Source organism: Manihot esculenta, chromosome 5 (assembly GCF_001659605.2).
Source record: "Manihot esculenta cultivar AM560-2 chromosome 5, M.esculenta_v8, whole genome shotgun sequence".
NCBI classification, from domain to species: Eukaryota; Viridiplantae; Streptophyta; class Magnoliopsida; order Malpighiales; family Euphorbiaceae; genus Manihot; species Manihot esculenta.
The window spans coordinates 26,515,518-26,540,630 of record NC_035165.2 but is presented as its reverse complement, the minus strand read 5'-3'; the positions used below and the strand labels follow the sequence as shown (position 1 = coordinate 26,540,630).

The window sequence follows — 25,113 nt, the reverse complement described above, 5'->3', positions numbered from 1 at the left end:
GAATCATAATGTTAAAAAACATTGTGGTAATGATTGCTAATTAGTAATTTCTTAAGATGACAAAATAATATTTTAACTACAAGCAAATTACATGGTGGTTGAATTTGGTAGAAAGCCAAAAGGGTTAAAAACAGCCAAAAGGATGGAACTGGAACCACCATAGTATGAGCTGTGCTTAAAGAAGCTGCAGACGACCGGTCGAGATCACAGGGGTCAGTCACTCCAGTCAACTACATGACATGACATGTGTTCCTCCATCATCTCTGGACCCCATCCCTCTCTCCTCCGTCTGATCTCAATTGCACCCATACAGGCAACATATCCTCCACAGCCCCACCCCACTGTAAAAACAAAACCCTTTCCCATTTTCTCCTATTAAATCCTTAATAATAATATCATTATTAACTATTTCGATTTCCCATATTGCCCTCATGTACAAGATATTCCTAAGTCAGTATATGCTATATTAGGTGGTGTACTGTAAGTAAAAATATCTGTGCGTGTCGTCAACTCGATTACCACGGGGCCACGTTAGCAGAAGAAGATGAAGAAGCTAGAAAGGAGGGCGTGAATATACGTTGGCCAGTTGCTAAAATGCGCCGGGGATCAAATTCCATTTTCTTCTTGTAAAACTGGGACCACTTATCACCAAAGTGGTCCACCCACTGTTGCTGAGTAGTGTAATGAGGTAAATATTGCTTCACCTTGATCCCTGCATCATCACAGAATCTGAGTATCTGACGGTTCTGATTGCTTAGATACTCCAATGTCTGGGTCTCCTCTCCATTATCCAGAGCTGATCTTAAAAACGCCACCAAATAAAACACGTCCTCATCGGGCGTCACCGCGGAGCTCCTCTGATCCCACCTGCACGGTATCATCGATCATCATCGTCAAGATTACGCTTGTATAATCACAGAGATGAAGAGAGATTGAGTGAGAGATTTTGATTTGATGGTTCAGAAGGAACGGGGGTAGTTGGATTGTAGTAACTGCAAAATTTGTGGAACTACCAAAGTAACAGGACATGGGTAGCAATCCCATCAGGGAGGGTCCACGGGGAAGATCTCCTGACACGAGAATCTTCCCACTTGGTTAATCGTTACCGTCGATTTGTTGGGTTCCAGTCAACAAAAGAGAAAAGTGTTTGTCAGTCCTAGCTGGCTCTTGATTATTCATCTCTTTTGTGGTGTTGGCCATTTTGCATGTGGACCACGTGTCTCCCTCTTATTCTAGGACCACCATTTAGAGTGGGTCCCTTAAGCTAAAGGCTGCTTCATTAATTATCAGTTTAATCACTAACAAAATTAACAATCCTGTCAATTCCTGTTTTATCACCATCAACTCGTTGCATCTCCTGAGACTGCAAGGGGGGGCAAGTCAGAGCAAACGATGACGTTTTTGTCTTTTGATGCCCAAATGTTATAAACAAGAATCAAGTGACAAAATCCATCTTCATTTCTGTTAAAATTGTGGCACCCAATTTTTTATTTTTTATTTTTATTTATACCCATTTGTTAATCAGTGAATTAATTAATTAAAGATACTTACTTGTTTGTGTTCATGGGGTAAATAAGGATGGGTCCACTTGTTTTATTGTCCAAAATGCCCTTGAAGACTCCCTTGTCAAAATCAGCGATCCTTGATTTAGGGACAAAGAGGTTGAGCCAAGGATGAGGAACGTCCCACAAACCTTTAGACCGAAGCTTCAACTCGGCGTCGTGGACTCTGTCCAAGAAATCCACGTAAGGCAGATCCGTCGTGAACACTGATGATGGAATGAAATTCAGCTTCTTTAACAGAGACTCTACTTCCTGCACTCTCAATTCATACAATAATTATTATTATTGTTATTGTGATTAGAATAAGCAATTAATCAAAGTACACCCACAAGAAAATAAAATATAAAAATTAGAGGAGAATAATTTGGTGGGTTTGGTGAGGTTTAGATTTACTTACACTTATATTTAATTAAAATACCAAATATCTTGCATGCTTTAGCATTTGTTTATTTTACTGTGATTCTTAATTTGTACGTAAACTTAATTAGTTAACTGACATACCATGATCCCGTAACTACCAGGGAAAATTAATTAAAAAAAATAAGTACATACCTGATCAATAGTGTCCACATTGGATTGGTGATAATTCTTGGTGATTTCCAAGCAATAAAGCACACCACCATCAGCAGCAATAGAGCTAATCTTGACTGGGTTTCGAGGAGAAAAGAAAGAGGATCTCCAATTATTAATGAGACCTTCCTCTACAATAACAAAACCCTCAACGTAATCGAATTTTTGGGTTGGTGGGTTTCCATACAGAGAAATTAGATACTCTTGGTCTCTGGCAAAAGACGAAAAGCTGGAGTACAGTACTCTGATCCACCTCACCTACATCAATAATATAAATAAATAAAACACCCCAGAAAAAAATATATATATATAAATAAAAAGAGAGACTACGTTAGAAGGCAAAAGGAGATGTCAACAACATTGCCAGCTTTAGAACAGCCGTTTGAATGGGTTAAAAAAGCTTGTAGGAAATGGACCCAACTAGCTTTTCTGGTTTCGTCACTAACTATACTAGGAAATTTATTTATTTTACTTATTATTATTATTATTATTATCTCTGTAATTTAGTATGGTTTTAAATTATTGTTGGTTCAAATATTATAGGGAGACAGAGAGAGAAAGATAAAAGAATATATACCCTTTGGGGAGCAGGTTCAAGAGAAATTCTGGCCCTAGTGATGATGCCAAACTGACCCAAACCACCAAGAACGGCATGGAACAGCTCTGAGTTTTCATCCTCTGAACATGTCAAGATCTCACCTTTACCTGACATTACAATCTTATTTCATTACAGGACACCAAATTACAAGTACCCATTTTTCAAAAATTAAAGCAGACAATAAACAGTTTCAGTTATCTCGCCAGGATTCTTGAATAATAACTTTAAAAGGAAAAAAAAAAAAAAACACTCGAGACAAAAACTGTCTAATCATCCCATGTCAACAGAATACCTCATCTAGTTGAAGATAATTTTATAAACATCCATGCAAAGGAAGTGAGTTGTAACCTGTAACGACGTCGAGTTCATGAACATTGCTGATTTGAGGACCATGATTGAAAGCTTGCCCACTAATCCCTGCATTAGATAAGGTACCACCAACTGAAAGGTACAAGTAATCTGTCCATGATTTTGGTGCGAGTCCATACTCTAGTGTACTCCTCAATACATCTATCCAAAGCTCTCCTCCCCACACGTCCGCATGCATCTCTTTCACTGAAACCTGAGGAGGATTCGGATTGCCGAAGCCGAGCTGACTTCCTCTAGACCGGCGGCGGCTCATCTCAATCACTACACCACTACTCGTCTGTGCTTGGCCATTTATGGAATGCCCATGACCTCTAGCAGACACCGTGAATCCAGTAGCTGAATTATAAGCAGAGCGAACAAGCCGTGCTATGTCTTCTGCAGAAGCTGGGTGCAATACTGCCATAGGCTCGGCTCGGCTAAGCAAGCCGAAATCGACAGAAGCGATTTCCACGTCTGAGGGGTCAACACTTAGTTGACCGTCGACTCCTAGCCGGAGAAGCTCCGCGGGGTCCACGGTCAACCCCACGGTTACGATCAACCGACAAATAGCAAATGTCAAAAGAAGCTTATTAATTTCCATTTGTAAATGCGTCTTTGTTTTATCTTCTACTACTATAAGATAGAAAAAGCTGTGAAGGGTTAGAAAAAATGCGCACACCGGCGGAGAGAAGAGGCAGGCGGCGGAGTTGGGTAGTTGTGGATGTAGTAAATAAAGAAGAGGAGGAGGAGGAGGAGGAGGAAGAGAACAAAATGTTGTGGGAGCTAACGTAAGCGGGATTCCGCTTTAAAGATTTGGTGCTCTTTAATCTCTAGCTCTTGGCCTTTTTTCACGTAGCAGTTGCAAAGATAACGCACACTCATGCCTCTGCAGATACACATACGTATGTAAAGAAGAGAAGCAGAGGAATTGAACTAAAAGAAATTCAACAACATTAGAGCTTATTTTTTCTTTCTTTGCTCGATCTGGGAAGAATGTAGAGAGAGAAGGAGGGGGGCGGGGGTTCTTTACTCTATGATGTCTAGCATGTCCTGAATTTATAGGACAACACGAGGGAGAGATAACGGAGGGAGAGGGGGAACACGTGGATATCACGTGCGTGGAATAGGATACACGTGTGTGCGATGAGGGGGATGAAATGGCAAAAGTGGGACCATTGGGGGCTTGGGAGAGAGAGAAAAAGGGGCCCACTTATGGATACGGAAGATCTGTGTAGGGTCTCGAGCGAGGGAAGCGTCACGTGGGTGCAAAGACTGGACGATGTTGTTGTATGCAGCCAATGAAAAGATTCTGAAAGCGTCCGCCCTCTCTCTCTCTCTCTCTCTCTCTCTCTCTCTCTCTCTCTCTCTCTCTCTATCGGCTACCAGACAATACATAGCCATCCACATTCAACAAGCTAGCTTACGCTTTAAGCTCTTCATACTCTATTATTATTATTATTTTTATTAATCCATCTATTAATTTCATAATTAATTCATTTCAATATCTAACCCTAGATTGCAATTGGGCTATTTCCCATTTCTCATATCCCAATTAATTAAAAAAAAAAGTAATCATTGAAATAAAATCATAATGAAGCAAAGTGCATACTCCCTAGATATAGGATACACTCAAACCTAGCCAGTTATTTTTTAAGACATTTCCTTTTAATAATATAAAAAAATACTATAATCCTAGAATTGAGACAATGAACTTAATCATTTCATAACAAATGGATTTGACATAATATGTCTAATTACTAGACCTTTGATGGTAATTATGAATAAAATGATGGTTAGCTGCCTTATAGATTAGAAAAACTTGCATGGCCTACCCATGAATAATAAATTTTTTTTCCTACACAAGCATTTAATTTGTTGATGAATAAGGACTTAACAACTTATAAATATTATTCTCACTATTTTATTGGATATTTTGATATTTATTTTATAATTTAAAAAATTAATTTTTAATCGAATTTAAATTCAAATCTGGGAACGAGTTTTAATTATCATGGTATTTGTTAAAAATTATTATTATTAAATGAAATGACTGGAACCTATTACCTAAACAAAAGACATGGTTGGTGCACAGACAATTAGTCTTTATCGGTTTAGATTTTGACAAAATTCCTGAGGTCTACAAATTTATTTTAAACACATATGAAGTTAGGTTTAAATGGACCAAATTCTCCAGACAATAGAAAAATAATGGTTTTGATTACGATGGGTCTTGGCGATGGCTAGATGATAACAAGAAACATGTAGGGCCAACATTAGATGAGACCTAGCTAGGGTTTCATTATTGTCACACACATTGACTCTAACCCCAGCTTTGCCATTTGATGTGAACCCCATCTATTTAATTTTCCTGGAAAATAGAAGCCCACGTTTTTTTATTTTAAGTTATATGTATAATGGACTTGGTTTTGTTGCACTGCTGTGTGAACAGTTGAAATGAAATCCTCTTTAACTGTTCGTAATTTCTTATACGCTTCACAAAAATAATGTGTATTTTAAACGAATTTTAGAATATTTATTCTTCCTAAACTAAATTTCAAATTGAGTTAACAACTTTTCTTATTCATTATATATTAAATATATTTGAAATTTATTTTTTTTTAAATTTTAAAAATAAAAGTTTATATCTTCAACAACATATTTAAAGATTAAATCTTTTTTGAAGGGCTAAAAGAATTTTATCAGGTCCTTTTTATGCAGGGGGCTGCAGTCTCAGTTCAACTTTGGTGACTAGTCTTTTCTTAAAAGAGGAGCTATGTTACAGACTTCACCCTTCACAAGTTTTCCTTTAATTTGTATTTTCTTTTTTGGAATTGCTTTTATATATAATAATAATATTATTTTACTATTTCTATATGCATGATGGATAGTGCTTATAGTTCATTAAACAGAATAATTAATGATTAATTTTAAATAAAATTGTCAATAAAATCTATTGGCCATTACTGCCAAAGTTGACTAGGACATCTTTCTCATTTTAAAATACAAACATTAGCCTTTGGTTTTTTTTTTTTTTTTTTTTAAAAAAAGTTTAGATATGAATATATAGAAACAGATCACAAAGTTGTTTAAGAGATTGGATTCTTATATCAATGCACTCATAATGATGCAATCAAACTATTAATTAATAACTTTTTATTTAAATATTCATTCCTTGAGTTTGAAGGAGAACACTAATAATTATATAAGATTCAACTCATTTATGCCTTAGTTTTTTATTGGGTGCATAAGAATATAACTTTCTTTTTTGGTAACTGGGAATATAACATACCCAATTTTTTATTTGTGTGATAATCATTTCCTTAGATTATGAATGCTAAATAAATCCATATTTGAAATGAATATTTTATAGCATATTGATTTCTGACCAATTTTATATTAAAGGTGAATAAAAAAATATCAAAATAGTGCATGGATTGGATAGACACAAAATAAGATGAAATTTTTCTATACAAATGCATGCTCATGCTTAGTTCATGTGAATTTGTAGATTTAGGTACAAAGATTGGCGATGGATGATGACCCACCAAGTTGATGGAAGCATCTGCATCTTCCACCACCCAACTGCTTCATGCAAATTAATGGGTAAGCTAGAAAACAAACAAAAACTCTGGTCTGATTTTTTTTTAATAATTATTATTTTGATGGGTAATGAAAAACCCTATTTGGGTGACAAAAGCATGAGGTTGTTTATGATCATTTGTACTACCATGTTGACAAAAAGAACTGTGGTAGTTGGAAAGAGTTAGCTGCCATAAATGAATTTCTTTAAAAAAAAAATCCTGTAAATAATATTTTTAAGAAAAATCTTCTTCTTTGTCTCACAATGAGCTAGGGCTAGCTAGCTACGGATATATAATGCCATATAGGAAATTAAATAAAGAAAACTTGAAAGAACATTAAAAAGAAAAAAAGAAATTAAGCAATTGGGTATTGAATTATTCATCCGCCAATTATGGCTTTGCTTTTTAGCATAAGATTTAAAATAATAAGAAAATAAATCAGTGGGCTTGAGTGATGATGGTCACTAGGGTTTGCCATTATTATGGATTAAATGGGTATTTTATTTATTTATTTTTTCTTCTTCTTCTTTTTCACTAACTGATTAAACAAAATAAAGACCGAAAATTTTGCTTTTTGGTCGGTCTTTTTAATCTCTTTACACCTAATATCTTATATTCAAAGTAGGATTCCTTCGTCCCCAAAAAATTCAATATGTTGGTGTCTTTCTTGTGAAAAATCTTTTGTGTATCTCTTTCCATTATCAAAACATCATCTTGTCTTTCTTTTGAGTTGAAACCCTAAAAAGCTCTCTGTGTTTCTCTCTCTCTCTTCCTCAAAGTACAAAGCATGACCTACCCAACTGTCACTTTCTCAACAAAAGAACTTAACAGGCAAAACAACACTCACTTTATTTATTTATTTTATTTATTTATTTATCTAAGGGAGAATCAGCCTCTTTTTCTTCCTCACATCGATTAGATTCTTCTTCTGCTTCATGTTCTTTAATTTTCTTTCCCAGTTTATAAGGTAGGCTATAAAAAAAAAAAAAAAACTAGTCACTTAATCCATCTGATATAGACTTTAGAAAAAGGAGTGCATGGAATATTATGAGAAAACTAAGGAAGCTTTGCTTTCTTTGCTTTCTATGTTTTTACAGCTCAATCCTCATTTGTTAATATTATCATTTCAATTTCACTTTGCTCTCTTTCAATTAATATTTAAATACCCATATATGCATGCATGCATATGCATGGTAATTACTGGTGCATGGAGCTTTTTACACAGATTCTTTCAAAAAGAACTGTGACATGTTCTCTCTTTTTTTTTTTCTACTTTTTAATAAGTAAAATTTATTCATATGATAATATATATATATATATATAACTAATCATATGTCATCTAACTAAATCCTAACCAGTCGACCCTTTCAATACATCCAAATTAGAACAACATATGTTAAAAGAGAAAAAATAAATAAATAAAAATTATTCAAACCTGTTAGTTTTTAGAAGAGAAAAATATAAATCGATCGATAAAATTAGATATCATAAAAAAATATTAGATAGCTAAAAATATAATTAACGAAAACTAGCAATTTGAATTTAGAAACTAAATATTTTATTTAAAAAACATGGATTTTTTTAAATATTTTTTCTTCATTTTACTTATAGATTAAGTTTTGAACTTGAAATCTCATAGTCATGCATGGAGCCTTTTGTTTTTCCTAAAATTTCTTGTAATTGATGGCATTTTTCAGAAGATAGCTATATGCACCACGGCCGCCTACCACATGTCATCATTTTCGTGATGTGCAGAGACTTGGAGGCATTTGCTCTTTTGATTAGATTTTCCTCTATTCCTTCAAAATAATTCAACCTTTGTTTGGTAAACATGGCAGTTTACGTCTTCAATAGGACTTCTATATTTTGTCAATAACTACAGGTACAACAACCAATATTTATACATACATATTTATATTTATATATAGCATTGTCAATGGCCGTTTCCAAGAAATGTAATGGCTAGCTAAGCTAGCTCCCAAACAAGTCTTTTTTTTTTTTTTTTTTCTAAGAAAAAAAGAAGAAAGAAGATCTGAATGGAATATATAAGCTGCAAGAAATAGACAAAAAGGGGCCAGAGAGAGCCAGCCAGCTGCCTAACTTTGTCAAATTTTCTCCAAATATGAAAAAGCTGTATATAATATGATCATCAGCCACCAATCATGGTGGTTTGCTCTGTGGGCCACCCCACTCGAGCTGCTTCCTCTCCTCCCATGGACGCCAAAGTCCTAACTTAGTAAGATGCAGCTGTAAACTGGATAGACACAAAGAAAATTTTATCGGCAAATAATATTCAGTCATGCATTGTAATTAGTCATTAATTACTTTTCTTGAACATGCATGATAATGCAATGCATGCATATGTCTTAAGAATTATATGATGGTCATAATTACATAAATAATCATAATTATTGATGGGTTTTTGTTTTATTTTGTTTTTTTTTTCAAATTATAGTGGACATGTTTACAACATGTCCTTCCATAAAACAAAAGAAACCCTAATTTTAAATGAATTACGTGGGCAACGGAATGTGGTATGTTCCTCCATGCAAAATGCAAATGGTGGTAGGACATTCAGGAGAGGAATAAAATCTAACACAAAATCTTGGTCCATTATTAACGAGATGGTACTCAGCCCCATTATAACTCAAAATGATGGGTCCCCTCCATTGATAATGCACCTATGGATGATGATGATGATTGATGGAATCTAATTATTCACTAAGGTCGACCTCATTATGTTGTAATCTATTAGTAAAGATTAACGACAAAGGTTTTTTTTTTTTTTTTTTCTTAGAAAATCTGGAAAACGATTGATATATACATACTACTGGTTTAAAGTTTATCAGTTTATAGAAATTCAAATTCAAATTTAAATTTAAATCGATAGATGGAGTACTAAGAGAGCTTATATATATCTCTAATAATTATGTAATAATGCATTTTTTTTGTCAAATGGATTCCAGCCTTTCTCACACCCTATGATGTACCAGTTGGTTGTGCTCATCATGATCATGTTAATAACCTGGCACGTACACATCAGTCCAAAATTACACAATAATTAGTGATTTGAAAGGTTGTATGGCTTTGTTTGCACAGATAATTGATGGGTTTTGTTTTAATTATATATATATGATTTTCAATATTCATGCTTTCTTTCATGTCTTAATCTCGTTGAATGCTACCTTTTAACTATTTTTTTCATATTTCAACCACATCTTTTAGAATATTATCCAATCATTTTTATATAAAATCAAAAATTTCATTAAATTTTGTGAATTTTTCTGTTAGTCTTAAAAGTCAAAGCTACCCTTATTTCTAATTTAAAGAACTTCAAACCCTATTATCTCTTTTACGTTTTGTCTGTTCAACAGCAACTATAAAACATATACCACAACACCATGATATCATTACTATATACAGGAAAATTAAAACAAAAAACACTTCACATAAAATAAGTGCAAATTTCAGAAATCAAGAGAACTAGTAGCAGCAAACCCCATGCTAGTCACTTCTTCCCCAGCAACATTTGCAAGGGATTATGCTGACTTCACAGCTGCATAGATGGCATGCCAAATATCTGTGGACGATTGATGGTGTAAGATAAAGCCAAATAATTCGAACTTTATCTGAAATGCAATAGAGAATACCCATAAGAGCAATTACAATTAATTTACCTCCATCCAGTCACGTCCTTTGCATATCTGAAATGGACTACTAGCGGACCACAGAAGTTTCTCATTGTCATCGAACAAACCTAACGCACCAATCTAATACAATTGCAAACTTTAGGTGGTAAAGAAGGGAGAAAGAAATGAATCAGCACGGGCGCTGCCGGTGCCGACATGGACACGATGAAGACATGGTGAAGAGGGGCAGTGGTGGTCACAGTGGCGAACATCACGATGGAAAGAAGAAGCGGGAGTAGAGGAGTTATTAAAAGAAGGATCATAGAGAGGAGTGAGGCAAGCAATTGTGTTGTATCGCACCACTCTCTCCTCTTACCAAAATGTCATTTTGTTTAATATTTTGATTTAGTGAATTTCTGTGGATGGGATAATTTGTGGAAGATGAGATTAAGATGAATGTGGATTTGTTAAAGGTGATCCTTGTTTTTGGTTCATCAACTGCATTTCTCTTTTGAGTCTTGAAATTATCGTCTGCTCTCTGTAACTTTTATGTTACAAACAAAACCATTTCTCACTAATTTCTGCCATTTCAGTATATAAACAAATTGAAAGAGACAATAGTGAAGGAAGACGTGAGGACCGAGAGATTGATAGAGAGGATAGTTGGGAGAGTTTTATTGGTTAAATGGGGTAATTTGGGTATAAAAAGTCAATTCGCTCATAGAATTAACGGTAAAATCACAAAAAATAAAAGAATGTTTTGTGTAATTAATGGAATGAAATTATAGGATATTTTAATATAATTTTAAAATTATAAAAGTATTTTAATTAATTTGATTAAAATACTGAGATATAATAATAATTATTCTAAAATTATATTTGATTATTTTTCAATAAATTTTTATTTAAAAATTGAAAAAATTTAATTTTTTATTTTAAAAAAATAAAATTTTATATGATTTCATAATTTTTTTCCTATAAAATTGATGATTGCCGGACTTTTGGCATTAGGGGTGAAATCGGGCCTGAAGAAAAGAATAGACTCAAAGACTAGCAGGCAGACCCACCAGCACGTCACTCAGCCCGTGACCAAAACAGTCGAACTGGTACAAGACCTGAATTTATTAGAAGAGAGCCTAACTCATGTGATGCGACAAAAGGTAAAAGAGCAGATTCGGCTACACCACGACTCTATTAGCATGCGCGTCGAAAGAAAATTAAATGATCACCTGATGAGAATGAGCAAACAGATACGTCCGTATATACGAATCTACATAACAGGAACATGTGGTACTGTAATAGGGTGTCGATTATGTGTGACTAGAAAACGAAGATAAAAATGAATAAAAAGGAATACGTGACTCCGCAAATTAAATTTATATGTACTCTTGTAAACTCTATTTTTTTTTTAAATTTCTCAACATAAAAAATGAAGTGGTTCAAAATGAAAAATTGATAATTTTTTAGCATTCAAAAATAAAGATAAAGTCCAATTTCCTACTATTTTATTTATGTGGGACACCAAATTTTGGATATTTCTGAATAGGGCTAAAGAATCTGTTATTACCTCTTTAAAAAAATGCACATTCAAATTGTGTTAGATTATCCAGAGGGCAAATTTTATATAAGATGGATTAGAAATAAAACAAAGTTCATAGAATCAAATCAAATCATATAAAAAAAAATCAATCAAATCAAATCAAATCAAATCAAATAATTCTGTTCCGACTAAATATCATTGTATCTGAAAAATTGCCAACAATATTTGGCTTGCTGGAACCTGTAACAGGTTACAAATTTCTCAACTTATTTATATGGTTTCTCTTCATATCTTTAATGGGCTTTGCTTTTTCTCTGGCCGAAAAGCTATCCCCAAGACAACATCCTCCAAACATGAGCCATCGATATATAAAATAAAGGGTTTTATCCGTTATTACGGGATATGCTAGAATCAACGAGTAAAAATTTTTTATTGTCAATAATATAAAGTTTACGGTTATAAATTTATGGTAATAATATATAATTATTGTATTAATTATTATAAAATTACTGTTATAGATTTTTTTCAATAAAATTATAGTTATTATTAAAATTGTTAAAAAACTCTTTTTAGTAATTTTTATAATTTTTATTGTTATTAATTTTTTCATATATTATTATTAACAATTATTTATATCGTAATTATTGTTTATATTATTATTACTATATGTTGATTAATATAACAGTAAAGTAAAATTAATGTTATTAAAAATTTTTGCGTTAATTTTAATATTTATTATTGTGAGTTTAGAGAAAAAGAAAGATACGATTCAATAAAGAAATGGTTATTCTATTCTTCCCTCTGTATTTCTTTTGAATAGCTAATTACTACTGCATAAGTAATATATTGTGGCCAATTGCTAAAGAAGAGCCCAGAACACTACATGGGATTAAAATAAAAAATTTTAAATTAAAAAAATTATTTTATTTTATTTTTAATAAAAAATTAAAAATTTTCATAATTTTATAAAAATTCATTTAAATTTTTTCTTATAGATTGAATTATAAAAAAACATTATATTTTTTTTTATAGATTGAATTATAAAAAAAAAACTGAAAATGAAGTTAGAGACTCAGTCTGCCCAGCAGACCTTCGAGGCTTGCAAAGCACATGACAAGGGCTCTTATTCACATCTCCAGAAAATTTAGATGTAGCCGATTGACGCCTGAACCTAAAGGAGAAATATCCCCAGAACACATCATCCTCCACCTACACTTGAGAACAATATTTTAATAGATTTCAAAAAAGTGACACTTTATTACCTGCAATACAAACGATTTCATTTATGATTCTTGCGGAAGCGTTAGAATTTTATTTCAATTATATCAATATAGGGAAAATTACTTTTTAGTTTCTGAGATCTAATGTAATTAATACTTTTGTCCTTTTATTTTGACGACTCAACACTTAAATCCCTCACTTTTTTTTTCTGTCTAAATGCGTAGTCTTGCCGTCCAAAATAGTTATTTGGGACACGTGAATTGACAAAATTGACGCTCACTAAAAGTCTCGCTATTTCAAAATCACGAAACCCAAATCCAATGCCTCTTCACCGTTGATTCTTCTTCTTCTTCTTCTTCTTCTTCTTCTTTACCATAACTCCTATCCTTTCTGCAACTCTCAAATAATGCTTCAGAGAGAAGAAAAAGGAAAAAGAGAAAAAAAGAAAGAAAAATCAATAATGTCTAAAGGGAATAGAGGGAATATGAGGGAGAACAAAGATAAAAAAGAGAAAAAAAAAAGAAAAATCAACAATGTAAAAAAAAAAGAGAAAATATAAGAGAGAAAAAAGATGAAAAAGAGAAAAAAGAAAAAGAAAAATCAACAATGTCAAAAGGAAATAGAGAAAATATGAGGGAGAAGAAAAATGAAAAAAAGAGAGAGAGAAAAAAAAGAGGAGAATTAACAATGAATAAAAGATAATGGAGAAAATATGACAGAGAAGAAAAATAGAGATTTCACATTGAGAGAAAGGTATTTTTGGAAAAAATTATCACCTCTCACCTTTGAATTTTTGACCAAACGGTTTAAATGGACGGAAAGACTACGAATTTAGACAGAAGAAAAAGTGAGAGATTTAAGTGTTGGGTCGCCAAAATAGAGGAACAGAAGTGTTCAGGGACTAAAAAATAATTTTTCCTATCAACATATTATATTTTTGTGTCAATGGTATTAACCTATAAATATTAAGTCTCTATTTATTTCATTAAGGATATTTTTTAAAAAAATTTAAATAATTTAAAAAAATTATTTTCTTATAAAAAAAATTATTTTTCACACTTCCATATCTTATTAATATGTATATATATATAGAAATTTGTACTTCATTCCAGAGTGTTTATTGACAAATAGATAAGAATGGAAAAATTTATAATTTAATCCTTGAATCTATATTTTCATAAATCTATTAAAATGTTGTTATCTTTTTTCTCGAAATAGTTTTTTTTGTCTATTTTTATAATTAAAATATTTTTATTTTTTCTCTATTTTCTTTTTCTTTTTTTTTTAAAGAGGAAGAGATGGAGAGGATTCTTCTTCATTATCATTATTTTCTTCTTTCTTTTTTCTTCTTTATCATCATCATATTGTTTTTTCTTTTTCATTTTTGAAGAGGAGGGAGAGAAGTAAGAATTATTTCATTGACGGAGAGAAATAATAAGAATATTTTAATAGATTTGAGAAAAGATAATCACGTTTTAATATATCTAAAAAAAAGATAAATATATTTTAATAAATTTTTAAAATTATAGGAACTGACTTGTTAATAATAATAATAATATCCATAAACTAATTAAAAGGTTTTATTTTTTTTTAAGAGAATGGAAAGATTATTATGTTGACGAAAAGAATAGATAAGTACGTTGTAATAGATTTTTAAAAATATAAAAATTAATTTATTAATAATAAAAATATTCAAGTATTAAATAGTAAATTTTTTATAAAAATATAATAAATATAATAAATATTAAAAAATATATATATTTACGGGGAGGAATGGTAAAAATATTTATAGATTAGAAGTAAATATGGAGAAAATAGATGACCTGTCGCTTATCCGCAGCGAGTCCTGCTGCACTTGTTTTAAAAAAATCATTTTGTCAGGTGCCATGAAGCAAATATATTTTTTTTATTTTAATAAAATAATTAATTCAAATTACTTTAATAGTTTTATATTAACTATTATAAATAATTTAAAATTATCATATTTTATAAATATGGAATTAAATTTCAAGCTTACAGCTGACCGTTACATTTGATTTCGCTAAATTTGCGATATCATCATCATAACTGAATAAGATATAATTACTAATTAGAACCGGACTCTTATATATTGTGGTTCGTTAGTACTTTGAGCGGTTCCACCTTATTTCACACGAATAATTCTTTCCTTCCAAGCCCACTAGCTCTACACAATTTACCTGATTCAAAGTGGCTCTAATACTAATTGAAACAATACTATCCAAACTGATTCAAATAACTTTTGAATTTACTTTTTACTTGATTCAAAATGATTAATCTAAATTATTTTAGTAATTTCATACGACCTATTATATATAATTCGAAATTGCCTATTCCTCCTAGATCATCTTCTCTTTCTTATTCACTCATGTTCTATAAATACTTTCTCTTTTCCTCTCACAAATATATATATATATTGCACTTTTCTCATGAAAAAACTCCTATGTATATCTTGTTTTAATGATAAGAATACCATATAGCGAATGAATTTTAAAATTTTTTAATAAATATTTTCTTAGTAAGTGAAAAAGAGACAAGGCAATATGATATGGAAATTTTCAATAAAACCATTTGACTATAGTATAAAAAATAATATTATTAAAATTTTATGGAGCATTGCGTACTGCTTGCTTTGAATATGTTTTTCATATAAATGGAATCACTTAATAAAAATAAAAAGTGTAAAACTTCAATTGAAGCTAATAATTAAAAAAGAGCTAAAATACAGAAATAAAAAAGTATTTACTATTTATTTACAGAAGATAAATTATATATATATATATATATATATATATATATTATTTTCTATGTAAATTTTTTTTAAAGAAAATTATTTAATTTTAATTATTTGGTTTTAATTTTAAAAAATAACCCATATTAATAAATTTATATATAGTAGCATTAATAAAACTCTTAAAAGTGTAATAATTTATTTAAATTTTTTAAAATAGAAAGTTATTTTACTTAAAAATTATTTAATTTTTTTAAAAATAAAAAATATTTTTCATTATATTGAAGATGCTTGTAAAAATGTGAAAGCAGCAAGGCAATTGTGTTATTGTCTGACAATTCAGGAACGCTACCTTCGTTACGATACACAATTTTATTCTCTTTTGGTATAGACTCTAGAATTGCTGCAACTGATCAGAAGAGTTAACCTGAAAATGGGCATTCAAGCTAAATGACTGATGGTGCAGTTGGGGTGTAGGAAGTCCACAAGTATGTGGACCATGAATAATTTTAACCATGACAGGAGCCCTTTGGGTTGCCTGGCCCTGGGTGAAGCCCTGACCCATTGGGTCCATAGACATGCTCACTACCCGAGTAGAATCTCAGAGACTAGTTTCTTCTCCAATGTAATTATTATATAGAAATATCAACAACTAGCTAGAGAGAGTGAGAGATTGTGTGGTAATTAATAAGTAATTGAATTATTCTTTAGATTCACATGAAGCAGAGCAGTTTTATTGAAAGCCACCAGGATGACCTATAAGATCAAGCAGCTCTGTCTGACAAGCGATACCCAGCATCCATTATACATATGCCCGAGTTTATGATTCATGAATTAATTCTGTAAAAGCTTGTAGGGTACTAGATCAAATGAAAATCTTGAAGAGAGAGGATCTCGAGGTTCTGTTGTTTCCAAGCCAGTGTTGCATGTGGACACCAATGGCATCCAAGTAAGCTCCAGACCTTCCATGGAAACCAACCACCTTACCCTCCGTCGTGGCTGACGTGAAATATGTACCGATTTCTTCACCAAATGGGCCATACTGGCCTCTACTGGTGTAAAATGTGAGAGACTTCACTGCTGGTCTCTCTTCTTTGCTCACAGGGCCATAGAATCCAGATATTCGTATTAGCACTTCATGTGGGGACTCCAATTTCACCTGAAAAATTATGTTATTAAGTAAGAACAATCATAATCATATTGTAAATTTAATATAATTATCCATACCCTGTTGGTGGCTGTTCCTCCATGGCCTCCATGTTTCACAGACCACACAGATTGTCCATTTCGATCATACTCGATCTGTATTGAGCAAATAGCTTCAGCTCTGGTTAAGAATATCTGCTTGATCCCAGAAAAAACCCCATCATCCCACGGCTTCCCTCCATCACCACCCCAAGGACCTGGACCGCATGGAGCTGGCTCTTTTACCACAGCACAAGCAACCTGAAAATTTAACCACCACCTTAATTAAATCCATTTGTCTGAAAATCGAATGGCTTATGGGCGTGTACAAGAATGAGATACCTCTTCTGTTGGTCCTCTTTTGGCTATTACCAGCTTATTAGACCATGGAGAATTATCAATCTCAGCAACTGGTGCTTCTGTTTGGACAATTGCATCACAAAGATAATGCTTAGCAGGCTTCACTTTTCCTTCCATCACATGCACACCAATAGCATCTAGAAAAAGACCCTCCCTTCCATGGAATCCGACAATCTTTCCTTCGTTTGCTTTGTTGGAGAAAGATTGACCTTGTTCTTCTCCAAATGGCCCATGTTTCCCTTTGTTGGTGTGGAAAGTAAGCGACTTGATAATATTAGGCCCCATGTACATCAAGGGACCATAGGTCCCTGATATTTGTGTGAGTATTTCATATGGATAATCAAACACAATCTGCAGAAATTAACAGTAAGGGAATGGAAAATTCGATTCAAGAAAACACCATCTTCTTTCTGAGTTTGAGTCAGTCACCTTGTCAGTTTTAAATCCTCCAGTCCCTCCATGTTTGCTTCCCCATATAGCTTGCCCATCACGGTCATATTGAACTCTTATGTATACAATTCCAATATTGCGTGATATGTAAATCTGCCTAATTCCTGTGTAGGTCCCATCATCGAAAGTGGAACCGCCAGAAGTTCCACCCCAGGGTCCGTACGTCATCAAGCCTTCAGGTTTTGAAGGCAAACTCTGAATCTTCAGTGTCTTCTGAAATTAAGGCTCTATGGTTTCAGAAGTCATATTAAGGAAAAGGGTAAAAATTAAACATTAAAAATGAGATATCTTACCTTCTTATTGGCTTCTCCATCGCTGCTGGAATCGCTACTAGAACCGCTACTAGAACTTTGTCTGGAGGGTTTGCTCTGAAGAGGCTTGCCACATTCTAGCTCCTTTTGCCTCACAGCAACTACAATATCGTAACTATTGCCAGCACTTCCTTGTATCACAGAGTAGCCAATATTTTCAGTCCCAGTATTGACCAAGCTCTTTGTTTGTACCAGAGCTTTGGAGCTCTTCTGTTGCTGCACAGGCTTTAAATAAATACCAATTGCATCAAGAAACTGGCCACTCTTGCCATGGAACCCAACAATCTTGCCTCCAGTCATAGGGAAAGAAAAAAATGTTCCTTGTTCAACACCAAACGGTCCATAGGTTCTTTTGTTACTTTGTAAAGTAAGTGAACGAACAAATACAGGCCACCCCCATTCATTTGAGCTACCATAGTGTCCATGGATTGAAGTCAGATACTCACCTGGGTCATCAAGCTTGACCTGAGAAACAAAAAATAAAGCAACAGGAATTAATAATGGCTTCAGAAACTTGAGGATAAAGAAAAGAATGTGAGACGAACCTTGTCAATTCTGGTGCCGCCACTTCCTCCGTGCTTCTCTGACCATATTGGAGTCCCTTTTTTATCATACTCAATCTGGATGGAGTCGATACCTGACCCATGAGCTATTATCAATTGCCTGACCGTGGAGTAAACTCCATCATCCCAACGGTGTCCATCCTGACCACCCCAAGGCCCCACAACAATGGGTTTCTTCTCACCGTCCTCGAAGCTTTGCTGCAACATCATCAGGACTAATAACTGATTACTAAAATACAACACAAGCTGAACAAAAAGCAAGTATATATTGAGAGGAGAGGAATTGTTACCATTTATCGATGTAGAACAAAGGCTTCGTCAGACTGACCAGCGGACAGGATCAGGAACCGGCTTTAGTGTTGTTGCACGGTGTGTCAGGGAAGATAATAGACCAATATATGAGAGCTAAAAGGGTGTTTTTGGTGAGTGGAAGTTTAATAAAATAGCTTTGTAGAATAAGCGCATTCGCCATTCCACTAAGGAGGAAAATGAATGAAGAGGAGAGAATCAGATCCAAGAAAGAATACTTTCCGGGAAAAAGAAGAGAACACTCAGTAATCGACCTTGACAAGAAAGTTCCATGCATTATAGGCCGTCATTTATGGGTTTACACTTTTCATTAGTTTATTATAAACGGGACGTTAACCCCATGATCATGCAAGCAACTCAACTATTATTCCATTTTTCAGACCATTATGATTATGCCATCATTATGTAAACAGAAAGATGCCCTGAAAAAGATCTGGCAGACTTGCTTTCAATGATTCGCTTAGACACCTTCCGAAAGAACTTCTCCTTTTCTGAAATTTTCTTTAAAGTGGGGATGGGGAAAAAGGTTTTTTTGATTAAGTGGACAGAGTCGAACCTTATCCTCAGGAATTTGCTTGAGATATTGTTCCTTTTCCACCATAGTACGTATCCAATTGCATTAATGCCGATGATTTTTCCTCGAGGATTGAAAATCATTAGTTACGGAGATTATATTACAGACAGAGAAAATACAGCCGAGGACAGAAAGGAAAAAAAAGGCCTGTAATTACAGAGACTGTTATCTACTCTCTGCCAGGAAAAACATTTTTTTTTCTTTTAAGGGTAATGAATAATAAGCTAATTGAACATTGAGAATTTTACGTATACCTTCTCATTGGCTACTGCATCACTGGATTCATATGTCTGAAGGGCTTGCTTTGTCCAGGCTGACTTATTCCTCTCTTTTTTCCAAACTTTGATAGCCTGTAATATAATGAATTGCAATCAATTTTATATTGAGATTCTATATAAAATTTAATTATATTATATAAAATTACGATATATTAAATATAATTTAATAATTATATCATACCGCACCATCTCGCATGTGATATTATATGGATACATTTTATAAAAATTTTGAATCATTTTTTTAAACTCATTTTTTCATTAGAAATTCAATTCAATTCGATTCAAAAATTACAATTAATTTACTTTTATATTTCATTAAAAATTCAATTCAATTCAAAAATTACGATTAATTTACTTTTATAAGCTCAAATTATATTATTTACGACCTTGTTAAATTTGGGTCAAGTCTAATTCACTCTAAAAATTAGCTCAAGAAGGAGGAGTGACTATGACTCATATAAAGTGTGGGATTCAACACAAGTACCCCTCTCTTAAGATTTTACTGCTACGTGACATATTTATGAAAGGTTCAATATCAAATGGAGAATTCTGATACTATGTTAAATTTAGATAATACTTAACTCACCTTAAAACTTAATTCAAGAGAGAGGAGTGCCTATAACTCATATACGGGTCACATTATCTCTTTTCACAATCGATCTAAAATTCAACACTCTCCAACCTCAACTCTTAATAATTTTTTTAAAATTAAAAATTTATTATGCAATAATTATTTAATTTAAAAATTAATATAATAAAAATAAATTTATTTAATATCATAAACAATTAATTCAACATAGTATAATCTTATTAAATAGTTTATCACTACCTTCCATTCTATAATTTTTATTCATTTTAGTTTTTTATATATATTAAAAATATAATCTTTTATTAACTTTTTAATTTATTCTCATTTTAAATACATTAAATTTTATTAAATATTAATAAATAATTTAAAAAATTTTTTAAAAATTATAAAACAAAATTAAATAGAGTTATAATAGTTAATTTATATGTTATTATAGTTAAAAAAAGAAAAGTGGAAAATAATTTTGAAATAAAAAAATAAATAAAAATTATGAGATGATAGGAGTATTATTCTATTATTTATTATTTTTTGCATATATAAATTAAAATTAAAATTTTATTAATTCTCATATATTTATTATTTAAATTAATGACAACATTTTAATTTTTTAGATATATAAAATAATTTTGATAAACTACATCTATAAAAATAATTTATTTTATTTTTTATTTTTATATGTTCTAAAATTTTAATTGATTCATAACTATATATTTTTAATTTTAAATAATTATATGGTTAATATATATTTGTACAAACACAAAAACACAAATGAAGCGTTGCGTAAGCAGAGCTGAATGGTGTTGCTCGTGGCCTGGGGTGCAAGGCCAAACTTGCTGGGCCTGGCGCTTTAGACTTGGGCCTGATCCATCCCCATTTTTCTTTTTCATTTTATTTTTATAATTTATTAATTTCAAAATTTTAAAACATAGGGAAAAATTCATTTTTTAAATTTATTGTAACTGTAGTCCACTTTTAAAATAATTTTGATGAATTTTAAATTTGATCGCATGTGATGTGAAATATTATTTATTTAACATTTTTAAATATTAGATAAATATATTATTTTGAAAGCATTTAACTCTTATTATTTTAATTTTTAAATTAAAATTTAAAATTTCTAATTTAAAACTATTTAGATTTAGAAATTTCTGAAATATAATTTTAAATTTTAAATTAAAGATTAATACAATAAAAGTTAAGTGTTTTAGAATATATAATTAACTAGAGATAAGAAATTATTTAGTAAATTTAACTAATATTTAAAATTAAATAAAATTTAAAATTATTTTATAATATTGTGATTTCTTTATTTATATGTCAATGTCCAATGCTATATATCATCCATGGGATTGCTTAGTCGGGAGTTTATCTAAAAACGTTATTTTAAAAAATCTCTCATTTTAGACATGCTTAACGTTGCATCGTTATTCCTTTTATGGACCACTTGAGAGAGATTCTTCACAATGACATCTTCTCCAGCTGGTGGAGGGAAACCCTCTGTGGTCCTTTACTTGATTGTCGATAGCTCTTTCGTTTATGGCTTAATCATGGCCGCAGAATTGGAAATTATGTTAAACTAATCGATCAAATCTTAAATTAAAACCCATCTTTCATACTTGCAGGAATCAAAATCAAACAAAACCAAAAATACAATGAATCATTCGGTCCTAACTTGTCGGACGACCAGTCATGCCTCGTCGGACTTCATAGGTGACTAAGTGTCGTAGTGTTCCTAACATTTAAAATTTTAGATGTTAAATTTTGCATCTGGTTAAAAAATTAAGCTAAGAACACCATTAGGGACTTTCACATCCCCTGGCTGGCAGCCACAAATATACAAGCAACACAAATCTTCTTCATAGAAAGCTCTGCACCTATAATGAGCATGACAATGCAATAGAAAAAAGTACATATTAAACATGCCAAGGAATGGCCTCATACGACCAAATAACAACGATATGAAGAACACAGTTCAGCAATTTCATAAACACACTAGTGTCATTTTTATATCTATAAGAACACTACACTGTAGTGAGCAGGCATTCCTTGAAGACCATTGAAGACCCAGAATGCTTCATCTATGATGCCGCTGCCGCCTCAAGTGGCATGCTTTGTAATGGTCGCCTGCAGTTCCTCTTTCTTGGCACCCACAACCTTGTCAACTATTCTTCCTTCTTTCAAGAACATAAAAGTTGGCATTGCTTCAACAGCCCAATCCTCAGCAACAGACTGCAGAAAACAAAGTAAAATATCTATCAGTAAAATGTAATTGAAGATTTCTTTCAGTAAAATAGATAGAGAATTCTCTATGTGCGCGGAAATTCTAATAATTAGGGATGGAAAATTATGTAATGGCTTAGCTTTATTACCCTCAATTCATCCACATCCACCTTCAAGAATGTGACATTGGGCATCTTCTTGGCCAAATCTGCCAGAATTGGAGCGATAAGACGACAAGGCCCACACCAGGAAGCAGTAAAATCCACCACAATCTGTTTTCAGAAGGCTTATTAGTAAGAGTACTAAAATCCACCAGCAACAACACATCAGACCCGGCATATGGGGGAAGATGAGGAAAATATCCACCCTGCCAATATAAAACATGCCTAACGCAGTACAGAATAAATTGTAAAGACTAAGAACAACGAAGACTTCGTGACTTGTTGCAATATTTGACCACAAGAACCAAGATTTCTAATGGGTTAGAGACATTATCGCATCAATCTCTATCAACGTTGGAATTTTTTTGTTCCCCACCCAATGAAAAATTTTTGTGCAAGCTTCCAAGCCATACATCAAGATCTCAGGAGCCCATTCTGGCCCAATAACAACTCTGGATAACCAAATGAAACTTGCAGCAAACAGGGTACTCAATTCTAGTCAATAAGAGTCGTATCTTGGTCCTTCAGAAGGATACATCATTCATGACACTTATAAAACACCGTGTATAAAAGCCCCAACATTCAAAAAACTGCAAGAGCAAAAACCAATGCTTAAACATATGAAACCGAAGATTATAGACAATTCAGTGCAACCCAAATAGCAACAACTAGCAGGACATCAGGAACCCCATCCTCACCTCGGATGAAAGGGAAAAAAGAAAAGAGCCAGCCCCATTGTTTTAATTGAGAAAATTTTTTTAAAAATGAAAAATGAGGGAAGCCATAACTCATATAGATCTAGCTTGTAAAGCTAGCAGAACCCCATCTCGAACAGCCTCAACAGACCATTTCATATACATATATATATATATATATCCCAAAAACCTAAGCTTAACCCAATAATCAGAGCTTAACAAGACCATGGATTTCCAATATCCCAGAATTTCAAAAATTACACACAAAAATACAGAAAAAAATATAACAACGATGGAGATTAAATACCAGTTTATTGCTCTGCTGTCCCCTCTCGAGCTGCTCGGTCCAACCCTGAACGGTGTGGCAGGAAATCACTTGTCCCTCTTCAGCCATTTTCTCTGAGTTTTGTATGCTAGTTTTCTTCTTGGATTTAACGATTGCTCTGAAGTTGATAATTTCCTTCGACGAGAAGCGACATCCTCTGAGCAGCATTTATAGCCTCTTCAGCTTGTTTTACTTACTGAAAGTACCCCTGATATTGAATATTATTACGAACGTGCCATGTCGCGTATTGTGGACGCGATTGATCTTTATTCCAAGTTTGGGAAATTTCTTTTTGTATAAGAAAAGGCAAAAAAATAAAATGAGAAAGATGTTTTTGTTATTTTCTTCGGCGTTTATTTGAATTTAAAATAAATAAAATAAAAACAAAAATAAAAATAACATCATTTTATTTAAAAAAATACAATTAATGAATTTAATAAATTTATAACTTCATCATATAAGTTTTCCAAATATTCAAACAAATTATCAAAGAAACTCGTGTGACGCATGCTTACACGTCAGATTCAGGAGAAGCAATATTACATATTTAACCGGCGGTGGCAAAAAAAATACAATGATATTACGAAAATAATTGCTTTGTTCATTGATAAAACAGGAGTTATTAAATTATAAAAATATTTTTTTGTTTTAATGAATTTATTATTTAATTATAATAATAATAATAACAATAAATATTTATTATTTAATGAATATGATTCAACAGGTCATCGCATACATCACGGTTTCAATATGTAACAGCGTGAAATGGCCACGTAACCGGGAATGGAAAAGGAGTGATTACAAGCAAAGAAAAGGACGACACGGCATCTCCTTGGGCGAGGGTGTATACAAGGCGAAAGCAATGAAGGAGGAGGTTGCTGCCCTTGAAGCTAATGCCCACGTGTCATTTTTTTTTTTTCCAAAGAATTTCAATTTTGACTTTGACCTCTCAGCGGGGAGAAATTATATTATATTGTGGTATAAATTATATATATATATAATTATATATATATATATATATATTTATTTATTTATTTATTTCTGATAAATTATTACCATATATTTTTAAAGTTTAATCTATACAATTAAATATTTTTATATTTTTAATATTAAATTAAAATATTCTTACAATTTTATTCCGTTAACCATTAAAAATATTCGTTCGTTGATTTATTATTAAAAAAAATTAAATTATTCATATTTCAAATAAATTTCTAAATTTAATAACAAAAAAAAAAGACATATCATACACAAAACTCTAAAATGTAAAAAAAAAAAAAAAAGTTTCTTTCCGT

The 25,113-nt window shown here is 32.1% G+C and overlaps 3 protein-coding genes across 5 annotated transcripts; all 3 read right to left on the bottom strand.

Annotated features, from left to right (window-relative positions):
* Positions 1–31: 31 nt before the first annotated feature.
* On the bottom strand, positions 32–4,094 carry LOC110616142 (cytokinin dehydrogenase 5). Of its 2 annotated transcripts, none has more exons than XM_021758471.2 (5): positions 3,079–4,094; positions 2,710–2,837; positions 2,115–2,390; positions 1,552–1,814; positions 32–867 (listed from the first exon to the last, which is right to left on the bottom strand). In XM_021758471.2, exons 1-5 carry the CDS (start codon positions 3,677–3,679, stop codon positions 516–518), a joined length of 1,620 nt encoding a protein of 539 aa, XP_021614163.1. In that variant the 5' UTR covers positions 3,680–4,094; the 3' UTR covers positions 32–515. The 2 variants fall into 2 exon arrangements, with proteins under 2 accessions (XP_021614163.1, XP_021614164.1); XM_021758472.2 differs by having other exon boundaries at positions 530–1,363.
* Positions 4,095–16,510: 12,416 nt separating this feature from the next.
* On the bottom strand, positions 16,511–19,192 carry LOC110616279 (jacalin-related lectin 3). Of its 2 annotated transcripts, none has more exons than XM_021758654.2 (7): positions 18,958–19,192; positions 18,650–18,882; positions 18,087–18,569; positions 17,773–18,003; positions 17,326–17,694; positions 17,026–17,244; positions 16,511–16,957 (listed from the first exon to the last, which is right to left on the bottom strand). In XM_021758654.2, the coding sequence occupies exons 2-7, from the start codon at positions 18,875–18,877 to the stop codon at positions 16,664–16,666; spliced, it is 1,824 nt and encodes a 607-aa protein (XP_021614346.1). In that variant the 5' UTR covers positions 18,878–18,882; positions 18,958–19,192; the 3' UTR covers positions 16,511–16,663. The 2 variants fall into 2 exon arrangements, with proteins under 2 accessions (XP_021614346.1, XP_021614344.1); XM_021758652.2 differs by having other exon boundaries at positions 17,773–18,006; positions 18,958–19,188.
* A 3,060-nt stretch (positions 19,193–22,252) lies between these two features.
* LOC110616302 (thioredoxin H1) lies at positions 22,253–24,008 on the bottom strand. The gene is made up of 3 exons (XM_021758686.2): positions 23,801–24,008; positions 22,787–22,909; positions 22,253–22,646 (listed from the first exon to the last, which is right to left on the bottom strand). Exons 1-3 carry the CDS (start codon positions 23,984–23,986, stop codon positions 22,515–22,517), a joined length of 441 nt encoding a protein of 146 aa, XP_021614378.1. The 5' UTR covers positions 23,987–24,008; the 3' UTR covers positions 22,253–22,514.
* Positions 24,009–25,113: the final 1,105 nt, after the last annotated feature.

Coding starts and splice junctions, on each gene's coding strand:
- LOC110616142 (XM_021758471.2), bottom strand. CDS start 3,679: ATGGAAATTAATAAGCTTCTTTTGACATTTGCTATTTGTCGGTTGATC. Junction 2,391..2,709: donor TTGAACCTGCTCCCCAAAGG/GTATATATTCTT, acceptor TTATTGATGTAG/GTGAGGTGGATCAGAGTACT. Junction 868..1,551: donor TACCCCATGAACACAAACAA/GTAAGTATCTTT, acceptor GATACCGTGCAG/GTGGGATCAGAGGAGCTCCG.
- LOC110616279 (XM_021758652.2), bottom strand. CDS start 18,877: ATGATGTTGCAGCAAAGCTTCGAGGACGGTGAGAAGAAACCCATTGTT. Junction 18,570..18,649: donor GCGGCACCAGAATTGACAAG/GTTCGTCTCACA, acceptor TTTGTTTCTCAG/GTCAAGCTTGATGACCCAGG. Junction 17,695..17,772: donor GAGGATTTAAAACTGACAAG/GTGACTGACTCA, acceptor TAATTTCTGCAG/ATTGTGTTTGATTATCCATA.
- LOC110616302 (XM_021758686.2), bottom strand. CDS start 23,986: ATGCTGCTCAGAGGATGTCGCTTCTCGTCGAAGGAAATTATCAACTTC. Junction 22,910..23,800: donor GACAGCAGAGCAATAAACTG/GTATTTAATCTC, acceptor TTCTGAAAACAG/ATTGTGGTGGATTTTACTGC. Junction 22,647..22,786: donor TGGATGTGGATGAATTGAGG/GTAATAAAGCTA, acceptor TGTTTTCTGCAG/TCTGTTGCTGAGGATTGGGC.